Source organism: Apus apus, chromosome 2 (genome assembly GCF_020740795.1).
Source record: "Apus apus isolate bApuApu2 chromosome 2, bApuApu2.pri.cur, whole genome shotgun sequence".
In the NCBI taxonomy this organism is placed as follows: Eukaryota; Metazoa; Chordata; class Aves; order Apodiformes; family Apodidae; genus Apus; species Apus apus.
The window spans coordinates 99,055,871-99,068,200 of NC_067283.1; the positions used below are offsets into that span (position 1 = coordinate 99,055,871).

The 12,330-nt window shown below is 37.1% G+C and overlaps 1 protein-coding gene across 1 annotated transcript in view; it reads right to left on the bottom strand.

The window, feature by feature from the left end:
- Window positions 1-720: 720 nt before the first annotated feature.
- CCDC102B (coiled-coil domain containing 102B) overlaps window positions 721-12,330 on the bottom strand; it is a 123,183-nt gene continuing 111,573 nt past the window's right edge. The window contains 1 exon segment of the mRNA XM_051609711.1: window positions 721-810. Coding sequence (XP_051465671.1) covers window positions 721-810 — 90 coding nt within the window.

Consider the following 12,330-nt stretch of genomic DNA (forward strand, 5'->3'; position numbering starts at 1 on the left):
ATAGAGATATAATGTATGAAACAAAATATTGCTGAGCAATTAGAGTAAATTCATAGAAGCTTTGTGAAAAGCATCTGTATATGCTCACAAGCAACTCTATATGACAAAGAGCAACCCATTATAATTTGTGTCTGGCTTGATGACTCATGAATTATCAAAAATCTCAAAATTTGTAGTTTAGCTTTATATATTCGTGCCACTTCTTATGTGATATTTAGAATTTTTACATGCACAAATATTAAAATAAAATTTAAATAAAAATATGATATATACATTAAGATAAATTTGAGATTCATTATTTCTATATAATTCTGTTTTCTTTAGAAGAGAGCAATTAAGACAACTGGAAAGGAAGGACAGACAGCTGCCAACAAAAACCCCAAGTTGGTACACAAATACACTACTGTGTTTTCCTTGATTCTTATTAAAAAAAAAGCAACACCAAACAAACAACAAAAAAAACAAGAAAAAACCCAAACCACAACACAACAAAACCAACCAACGAATCAAACAAAAAAACCCCCAGAAATAACCAACCAACCAATCAACCAAAAAAACAGAATACATAGAAACTACATATAAAGATTTCCCATATATGTCTGGCATGCACTTCTTCAGTGACATTTTCATGTAAGTCTTTATGAAAAGTGTTAAGTTCTTTGCCACTCCTCTTTCCTGTTAGCCGTGTTGAGGCAGGGCTGTTTGATAATCTCTGCACCTTCACTCACTGTTTTGGTAGAAACTCCAGCAACATACAAAGAACTTTGCCAGGTCCCAGATCCTGAGTTTGCTTTCTTCTGGCTCTTTACTCTGAAATCAGATTTATTTTTAAAAGTGTGACCACAATGAAAATCAGAAAATCCAGTTAAAGTTCAAAATGATTGTAGACTAAATTTCTTCTAAGAAAAATTTTCAGCAGAAAACAGTAGAATTGAGATAAGACAGTCTTTGTTAACTTTACAGTGCACATTGGATACTTTAAAAACTGATTTCTTAATAAAGAAGAAAAAAAGTGTAGGGTTTGAGAGCTATTATTTGTCTTTCACAGTGAGAAGCAGGCCACACTCACTTGCTTCACTTTTGATGACTAGGAGCCACTATTTATTTGTTGATTGACAGCTCTGAATTGTGGTACTATGGCTATTCAAGGTATATTTAAAACCCTTACATTAAATCTTGAGCCATTTTATTGAAAGAAGGGAAAGCAGAGACTAGTGAAAAGGATGAAAGGTATGTCAATCCCTTCATTTGACAGTATTCTAGTCACTATTCCAACAAATTATCTTCGATTTACATTGATGGTGATAGGGAGAGATTACTTAAAAACATAACAATAGTTACTATTAATTATTAATTATTATTATTATAAACAAAAAAGATTACAATTAAAACATTATAATGCTAAAAAATATGATAGTTTTTATAAATCTTGGCTTAACAAATCACAATTTCAATAACAACGTACAGCAGAACAAGAACATCCACTCAAGCTGGGCACCAGAATGTCTAGTACACTCTCCAGAAGTCAGAGCATAGTGAACACACAGCAGCCCTGCACAGAGCAACATGTTTATCAAGAATTATGAGCTCAAATACTACCAAAGTGCATATAACCAACTGACCCAAGAAGACTGCATGTAAAAGTGAATAAGTGCTGATGAAGCTAAACTGTTTGTATATATTACTAGTTTTGGCCTCAAAACTGGCTAATTGAAAATTTTCTATCCTTTAAGTTTAAGGGCATACATTTCAAATTCTATTCATGTCAATTTTGCACTTCTGTTGAAATCTTATCATAAACCATGGTGCAATTACTATTCTTCTTGTCTTTTTCAAATATCTGAAACAGGTTTTCAGAAAAGGGAATTTACAAAACCATAGGAACTTAAAAGCTGTCAGCAATCTCTGAACATGTTGAGAGATTTTAATAAAATCTGGAACACAGTGGTCTCCACATCTGGTCTCTTTATTATTTAGAAAATAATTGTGTTCTTGGAAAATCCCAGAATCACATGTCCAGACCTCATGGGAAGGACTCATGAAGGAGAGGTTTGTGGAGGACTCTCTCCCATGGGAGGGACCCCATGGGGAGCAGGGAAGGACTGTAAGGAATCCTTCTTCCTGAGGAGGAAGGAGCAGCAAGAACCACCAGCCTCTGAACTGACTCTAAACCTCATCCCCTGTCCCCCTGTGCTGCTGGGGGGAAGGAGGGAGAGAAACCGGGAACAAAGTAATTTGGGCCCAGGGGAGAAGGGAGGGGTGGGTTAACATATGCAGGCCCTGCTCTTTGTGTTGTCTGTGTCCTGTGTGTGTTTGATTAGTGTGAAATTAAATTATTATTTTTTTTTCCCCAAGTTGGGTCTGTTTTGTCCAGGACCTTAATCAGTGAAGAACCCTCCTTGTCCTTTGTCTTGACCCATGAGCTTTGTCCTCCTCATCACAGAGTGTGTGTGTGGGGGGAAGTTGAGTGAGTGGCCATGGGGCTGTTTCTTTGTTGTCCTGTTATGCCCAAACCACCACCCTTAATCTGTTGTTTCTAGATGCCATGTTAGTCTATCTAACATCAGTAGAGTAAGTGGCATTCTGACTTTTATTTAATAATAAAAATAATGCTGTTACACATACAATGAACTGCTACTGAAAACAGTACACGAATACACAGAATAATAAGTATTGAACATTTATACAGAAGCATATACACTTGCCATAAATCATTAGCCTATAGACAATCTTATTTAAAAAAGCTTGTTCTGGTCTGTTACAAATAACAAAACTGATGTGTGCCTATTGACAAACTAATGTACAGCAATTTCCTCGAATTTCAACTCTGGTTTACAGTAGTATTCAAACAACTCCTGTAAGAATATCTGAGATAACTCCTTTATGTAAGGAGATTTTTGCCAAGGCATAACTAGTGTAAGTTACATGTGTGTTAAAAGGGTTTGCTCAATTATTCTTTGTTTGCAAGATAAATTTCCTCTGAGTACGTCTGCACATTTGTAACATCAATGTGTATATTCCATATGATGGCAGTAATGAATAGCCTATTTAAATGTGAACGCTGATGGAGTTTGTGCCATAAAATTTAGGGAAATAATTCCCATCTGTAGTCTGCATTAGTCAGCATTGACAACACCTGCATCTGGGAAGGATTGGGGCAAGAAGTTGCTCCATTCTGTCCCTCAGCCACATGGTGGAAGGGCATTGGGAGCCAGGCAAAATGAGAACCATGTCTGGCTCCACTTGGAGCATGCTGAGCTTCCTTGGGGCAGGCCAGGAAACAGCCAACTGCAGGAGTGCCTGTCCCGGTTGTGCAAAGCCCTGTCAGCTCTGCAGCTGCTGCTGGTGCTTTAGCTGTCTGTTGGGTCAGCATGGAGAATGAGTCAAAATGCCTCTGTATGTGGAAGGACTACAGAACTTTCTATGAAATTATTGACAGACAGGCAATAAAACTTTGAAAAGCCTCATAATAAAAGTAATACGCAACTACTCTAGGAAAAAAGCAATTAAAAATCAGGGTACAAATGAATAAGCAAAATAAAATAGACTTCGGACTCTAGATAAATGAGCAAAGCATTTTAAAGCTGTTTCCCTGGCAGCAGACAAATAGAAAATGCTAACTAAATCATAAAAATGCACAGGCATATAAAAAGGCAGCATACCATATGTCCACCAGTATCTAGTACAACAGGAACATTAAGAAAGCCATTAAGATAGTGTCCCCATTGTGCCCAGGTATACAACAACATATGGTACATTTCCTGCTTCACTGTGCATTTCCTTACTTTTGTTGTTTAGCATCACTGATGTAGAGTTCAATTAATATAGTTAGCTTGTGCATTTCTCTGCAGAATATTTAAAAAAAAATGTTACTGCTTAAAATTAAACTTTTTTTTTTTTTTCAAGTGCAGGTGAAAAGTAAATATTAATGTAAGGTAAGATTTTTTCCAAAGGTTAATTAAATGGAAGAGCTAGATAGAATTATTTTTAATGCAGCTACACACGATACTTAAATTATTTTTATCTTCTGAGCTAAGTTCTCTCACTATTTGTTGTAACGATGCTACAGAGAGACATTGCAAGGTTGTCGTTAGTTTTAATAAATGAAGGCTTCCCAAGGACAGATGTGTGTATCTCTCAGGAGTGCAGATTAGAGTCAAAATACTAAGGGACTAGTGTAGCAGTATTAAATATAATACAAAAAGAAACATAAAGTGACTGTGTACTGATAAATATCTACCTGTACATGTGGCATGGAGAGAGAAATCAGGAGGTCTGAAAGATTTTTCTAATTAATTAATATTTCTTTTCAAAAACCTAAAGCACATTAAGGAGTCTCTGGATCTATCCAATCTATCCAATCTCCCCAGCAAAAAAGATACAAGAAATAATAAAAAAATAAGCTACTGGAGTGAACCAGCATACCCATTATCTACTTTTATAGTAAAAGAATGTAAAAAACCCCAACTTTTCTCAACTTGCTTGAAAATTATTTTTTTCTCTGCCTGTCACTACTTATTGATCAAATGCAAGTGTGCCAATAAATATGTAATGCCTTAGATATTACAATAAGAGAACAGAAAATGTCCTTACATTTAAACATAAAGCATACTTCAGCTCTATTATTAAGCATACATTAAGCCTAAACACAAGTTGCTTTTGCCATTATCTCTGCTAGTCATTATGCTTGATATTTGTATTGCAAGCACTCAACATTTAAATAAATTTAAAAGTAAAAATTGAAAAAGATACATCAGAAATATGGAATAGTGAGCAACACAGTTCAAACTATGGGGTTTTTTTAATGGTTAGATTAGAACAGAAAAAAAACCTTGAACTTTTAGCTAAATTACTTATTGTTAAAGAAAACAATCTAAAATCTCCTTGGAAAAGCAGATATTGTAGGTTTCTATTTTAAGACTTGTAAGTAGTGAGTATAAGATTTATTTGTGTAACATGCTCTAGTATTTCTTTAAAAAATGACTTTGATTTCTGAGCACAGGAACAGTTCTATTCCTACTAAGAAGAAAATATCAATACTATATACATTTATTTAATTTCTTTTTTATTAGCCAGGTTTGCATGGAAGGCTTTTTGTGGGCATTTTAACAGCTGAAAAAAAAGTATAAGAAATTGTACTTGGCACAAGCTCTTTTCTCATTCATTTTTTAAATATTAAAATTCATGTTCTATAGTAATATTTTCACCTTGGTAATCTCCAGGCCAAAAAAAACCCATGATCATTTCCCTTTCCAGTAATTACATGGTTGCCAGCTTCGATTTGGTTCCATGTACCCTTTCAGAATTCTTAACTTTTAACATTTGCTCAACATGCACCTTCATTACTTTCCTCTTACTTCTTCCAGGTACGAAAGGTGGGGAGAGCAGTGGATGTTACCTACCTTGACTTCAGCAAGGCTATTGACACTGTCTCCTATAACATCCTCATTAGGAAACTTAGGAAGTGTGGGCTAGATGAGTGGACAGTGAGGTGGACAGAGAGCTGGCTGTGTGACAGAAATCAGAGGGTTGGGATCAATGGAGCAGGGTCGAGTTGGAGGCCTGTAACCAGCAATCTCCCTCAGGGGTCAATACTCAGTGTGGTCTTGTTCAACATACTCATCAACGACCTGGATGAGGAGACAGAGCGTATCCTCAGCAAGTTCACTGATGATATCAAACTGGGAGGAGTGGCTGACACTCCAGAGGGCTGTGTTGCCATCCAGTGTGACCTGGACAGGCTGGAGAGCTGGGCAGAGAAGAACCTAATGAGGTTCAACAAGGGGAAGTGTAGGGTCCTGCACCTGGGGAGGAAGAATGCCAGGCACCAATATAGGTTAGGGGTGGACCTGCTGGAAGGCAATTCAGAGGAGAAGGTTCTGGGAGTCCTGGTAGATAGCAAATTATCCATGAGCCAGCAATGTGTCCTTGCCACCAAGAAGGCCAACAGAATCCTGTGTTGCATAAGGAAGAGTGTGGCCAGTAGGTCGAGAGAGGTCATTCTTCCCCTCTACTCTGTTCTGGTGAGGCCACATCTGGAATACTGTGTCCAGTTCTGGGCTCCCCAGTTCAAGAGAGACAGGGAACTGCTGGAGAGAGTCCAGTGGAAGGCAACAAAGACAACTGGGGGATTGAAGCATCTCTCTTATGAGGAAAGGCTGAGAGAGCTGGGACTCTTTCGCCTGGAGAAGAGAAGGCTGAGCGGAGACCTTATTAGTGTCTACAAGTATCTAAAGGGTGGATGCAAGGAGCATGGAACTAGACTCTTTTCAGGAGATCCTGGTGACATGGTAAGGGGCAACAGGCACAAGCTGGAACATAGGAAGTTCCACTGAAATATGAGAAAATACTTCCTTACTATGAGGATAACAAAGCACTGGAACAGGCTGCCCAGGGAGGATGTGGAGTCTACTCTGGAGATATTCAAGACCTGCCTGGATGCAGTCCTGAGTAATGTGCTCTAGGTGACCCTGCTTTAGCGAGGGAGTTGGACTAGTGATCTCTAGAGGTGTCTTCCACCTCTACCAGTTCTGTGATTCTGTGATTTTGTATTCAGCCCTGCAGCAGACATTAATTTTCTCCCCCCCTTATCCACTTCCTATTCTCCATTCAAATTTTTCTTGAAACTAAGTGGACTGAGTAAGTTCCAAATCATGTCAGGTACGTTCATTGTTATGCATTGTTTTTTCACAGTGAAAACATTACACTTCACTACTGTTTAACTGAAAATGAAGTTCTATTAAAAAAAAAAAGCAACAAAACATAAACTCAATAAAATAAATTATTCCATTCCTGAAAAAAACCTACTTACTATACTGCAAAGTCATTCAATATTATACCTTCTAGGAGCACTACTTTTAAAAAATGCTTTATAATTATTGAATGAAAATTATGTGAGAGTTCTGGGAGGCACTGGAGTGTTCTTCCATACACCATGCTCTCCTTTGAGCTGTTGCCCAAAACACTGTTTATCTTTGACTGTATTGAAGTCTGATATCACTGGAACGAAAAATAAATACCATACATCATTGCAGTGAGCTTTGCAACAGTTAAAACATTGATTTTAAAACTCATAAGGCTGAGAGTAGAGTGTGAACTTGCACATTACAGTTAGTTATGCTGCTCCCCTCCACTCCTAACAACTTCACATTCTGACATGATAGTGGCTTCTATCTCACAAAATGTTAAAGATAGCATGCAGCTAGAAAATAATCTAAATGGAAGTTTGAAGCTTGGCTTTTAAACATCACAAAGAACTAATCTCTAGCTCTGTGGTTTGTAAGGTTTTAACTGCCAAAATCAGGTGGGAGCTGAAGTGAAAAGGAACAAATGATGATGATAAGCTGGTGAGGTGAGGGTTTCTTTATCTTAAAACCTATCATGTCTGATAAAGTAGTACAAGTGCTCGCAGGACCAGTTAAATTATTTTATGTATGCCAAGAGCAGGGGGAAAACAGTGATCCCTACATAGCACTAAAACAGACAAAGACAAAAGCAGACAAAAAAGACAAAGACAAGAGGTAAAACAATTAGATAAGAGATAGAGCACTCTCTTATTTATTTTCTTTCTTGTCCTTTTTTTGTAACATTTCATTTATTTACCAATGTGTTAGAAAAACAAATTGATATTTGCCAAATAACATTCCTAATTTTGATTTTACTTTGGGGGAAAAAAACCAATATATTTTCTGAATTTTTGTGTAAGAATAGATGGCTGAAGTTTTCCACGTCTCAATTATATCTATAATACACCTAATTCAGTACAGTTAAGAACAAATTGGCCTTTTATCTACAAAGTCTAATTTGGATGTTTCTGATTGTCTAAGTGTCAGGACATGAGCTGGCTGTGTTTCTACCATCTATTTTTTTGGTACTTCTCCAGCATCCAGAGCTATTGCATCAGGAATGGCTGAGGATACACTCCTGCTTAGTACTTTCAGGATGTTCTCATTTACCCGCTATCCAACAATTCAGATAATCCCTTTTGGAACCAGTGTCCTGGTTTGAGCCAGGATAAAGCCAGCTTTTCTTTTGCTGATTCCTTTTTTTTCTTTTCAGTGAGCTTTCTTCAACTAGCAACTGCATGTTCTGCTAGGTTGATAAGACACTGTAATGTTTTTATAATTGCTGGGCCCTCAAGGTCATGCCTTTGCTCTGCTGGCTCAGACACTGCAGGGGGATTTGTGGCCCCCCCGTGGGAGGCTGGGTTAGACGAACAGCAAAACTGGCCAGAGATATTCCATCCCATATATCTACGTAGGCTCGGGGGAAGGTCGAAGATGACAGAAGAAAACTTCCTTCCTTCCTGCTTCGCTCTCTCGCTGCTTCGCTTCACCTCTCTGTCTCCCTTCCTTCTTCTCTCTCTTTCTTTTTCTTTCGTTCGTGGCCAGCCTCTGGGAAAACACCATCTGCCCATCATCGTCAACCTGTCGACCTCAAGCCCTTCTGACCCTTGTAACTCTCTGCCTTTCTCCAGGAGCAGCTTCGGGATTCTTCGAAATTGTCTTGTTTGAGGGAAGTGCTGTGGGAGTTGCTGGGGGTGGGGAGAGGCGAGAGGCTTCTACCCACACCTTTGTTTAATCACATATATATATGCATATATACTCTCATATCACATATTAGTATTCTAATTAAAGCTGCACGGTTCAGTTTTCAATCTAGCCAAGTCTCTCTCTCTTTTTTTCTCTCTCTCCTTCCCTACCTGGGTAGGAGGGGGAGGGGATCGAGAGCATTGTTGTCAAACTGAGTCAAACGGTGACAACCAGTCTGAGTAATCTCGTAAGGCAGAATCACAACAATGAAGTCCTCAGTAATTTTTGTGGCCCTTTGTGGCCCTCCAGTATGTCCTTATCTTTCTTGTACTGGAAACTGGAACTGGAACTGAAACCAGTAATGTTTATATGGTCGCTAGTGCTGAGTGGAGGAAAAAGATCACCTCCCTCAACTTGCTAGCAATCACACACAGAATCACATGGAATCACCAAGGCTAGAAAAAAGCTTTAAGATCTTCAAGTCCAGCCTAATGCCGCTCCTAATGTTGTTGGCCATCATTGAAACAAGGGTGCATTGCTGCCTCATGGTCACCTTGAAATCCAACTGATCCCTGAGTTCTGTTTCTGCAAATCTGCTTTCCAACCAGTCAACCTGAAGCCTGTCCTAATGCAAGGGATTGTTCCTATCCAAGTGCAGGATTTGCCATTTACATTTGAACTTTAGGATGTTCGTGTCTGTGCATTTTTCCATCTTCTTGACGTGCCTCTGAATGACAACTACTTGTTCTGTTAATGACTCTTTCCTGTTTTGTATAAACTGTAAACTTGCTGAGGGTGCACTCTGTCCCATTATCCAGGTAATTAATGAGGTTAAACAGCACTAGCCCCAGTATTGAGCCCTGTGGTGCACCACTAGTGACTGCCCTCCAGCTAGACTTCACTAACCACAAGTAGTTCAGCTAATTTTCAGTTCACCTCACTGATAATTTATTTTTGACATTTCATTGTAGAAGGCCATGAGGTTGCTCAGGCATAAGTTCCCCTTTATAAAGCCATCGTAACTGCTTACTGTCATCTTCTTGTTCTCAATATTCTTGGAAATTGTTTCCAGGATGAGCTATTCCATTACCTTCTCAGGGACTGACGTGAGGTTGACTGGTCTGTGGTTTCCCATTTCCACCTTCCGTCCCTTTCTGTGTCAAAGGCTGCAGGGACTGCTGCTCCTCTTTGTTGCCTGTCAGTTGTGCTCTCCTCCTGGCTGCAGTGGCAGTTCTCATATTTGGCAAGAAACTGTGCCATACTCAGCTTATGATTTGGTAAATTTCATTCAGACCTTCCTCAGCTCTCTTTAGCTATGGTTTTATTGTGCATTTATGCTCAAAAGTAACAAACAAAGAAACAAAACACACAACCCCCGAAACACACAAAAAATCATGTATATGCTATGTATACATTAAGATGGAATATTAGCAGCTCAAATTATATGTAATCAAGGTTAATTTTATATCCTCCACAATTTTAGGTATAATTTTCAGTGAAAGAAAAGGTCTTATATCTTGAACATTCTAGCTTTTCGTGTCAGTAAAAAAATCTTGTGTTCTCCCTTTTTTGTCCAGATAGATTAGTTTTATTACTGTTGAGATTCTTTTCTTGACCGTCACTTTGCAATTCCTTGTTTTTCATATCTCTAAATCTTTTTCTAGTTCCAATTATCAAATTTATCACACTAATGTTTAGGTGCCTGAAAACCTCTACTTTTCAAGAATTCTGTTGCAATAATAGTTATAATAAAAATATGTTTATCTTTCTATTTGTGGATGAAAAATAAATACAATATTGGATTGATGTGATATGAAGCTCTTCTGTGACCAGAAACCAAATCCAGCTTTTAGTTATATTGTTAAACCAGGCATAACTGATTCACTATATGACCCTTGTTTCCTGAAGATGATGAATCACAGCAGGTGATTTAGAGTGAGCATCATTCTACTGGCATCAGAAATAACAAATGCAGGTTAATAAAATAGTCCACATGTTTTATGTTCTTAGATTTTAGGAACTTTTACAGGATTTTTAGAAGATACAGAATCCACATGATCATTACAAAATAAATTACTCCAACCATAGAGCATGTAGAAGTCAGAGGCAGGTACATTATCTTTGCTGAGAAACACAAAAAAAACAAACAAAAAATACTACTCTTTTCATCATATGATTCTGAGCTCTGTTCATATACTGTATTGTAGGTGCTGGATTTGATTGATTTTGTGCCAGTATAATTCTATTCACTTCATAAAGTGATGGAAAAAAAGTATTAGAAATATGAGCTATCAGGTTCTAGTAATAGATAGTCATATCACTTGGTGAAGTAAGTAGCTCCACTCTTTCAAGTTATACTAGATAGAAAATTGAGGGCAATGTAAAGATATATTAAAAGATAGACAGTTCTTCGTTACAAAAACTTGTATGTGTATAGGTTAGTTTACCTCTGAATAAGAAGACATAGCGTTTAATTACACCTAAACCTGAAAACTGCAAAAGAGACACCACCAACAATTCCACACCAAAGCATATTTAGCATTAATTGAGTTATTTTCACAAAACTAACATGAATTCAAAGCACACCAAAATAGTTTTTGTGGAAAAACTTTTCTCATTGTTAGTAAGAATTTTTAATTTTCATTGTCTTTCCTCCTTATAACCTAGAAGTTTAGGGAAAAAAAATAATTAAAAAAATGAATACCCTTAGTTCAACTTTGACTTTATAGTCTTCAAATTTGGCAGCAACTATCACTTGGAAATTTTTATGACAGGTGCCACTGTACTAGGAAGGTAAAGAAGTTCCTTAGTGACAGTGTCATTTTCAGAATGAAGAACCCAGAATACCTCCAAGAGGAATATAGTTGCATTCTCCAGGTTGAGATGTTGTTTCACTTAAAAGATCTTAAGCCTGGGGAAGAATATATGCCCAAAACATCCTCCTTCCAATATATTTCTTAGACTTGAACCTAAGGACCTTAAAATGTTACATCTTCTCTTTTCTACTAATTTTCTAAATTTTGGAACATATCTCAGCCTAAGCATGAAAACAATAATGAAAACTAATTGAAAATATTTTACTGGTAATAATAAAGAAGTGGAGGATATAAACAGCACAAAATCTGGCAGTTTCATGAATATCCTTGCTTTTGTTCATTATTTGTAGACAAATAGAATAGATACAGAAAAAAATACAATACTATTTTTCTATCCAGAAAGGTAGAAGAAAAAAACCACAGTATTTGAAGCTGGAAATAAGTTCTAGAAACAATTGTGCACAGGATCTTTAAAGGATAGATATAAATCATAGTTGCTCAGAGTGATGTGGGAAAGAGTTATTCCTTGCTCACTTCTAATTTTTCTTTAAAAACAACAAAAAGAATCTGACCAACTTGTGTGCAGTTTCCCAGCTTTTAGTTAGAACATGTATCTTGAAAGATACAAAGTATTTTTGAGCAGGAAGATAATATTTCAGTAATTTCAGAATTTCTGGGCATACCTGTACTGAAGTTAATAAGGCAAAGACTACTTTTCAGATCCTTAGTATCTTGAATTTTAACTTAGTTTCCTTATTTTCATCCATTATAATTTTTCCTATATATAGTATTGCAGTCTTTCATAAACACCTCACTATGCAGTTAGGAAAGGAATGATGGACATATATTTGGTTAAAATCCTATGTTGATTATTGGACAGGCAACAAGCTGCCCAGTGGACAACCAAAATTCAAAATTTTCCTAGTTTTGACATAATGTAGCAGAAGATAAATTTTTAGACTTTTATAACTAAAGAAAAGGAA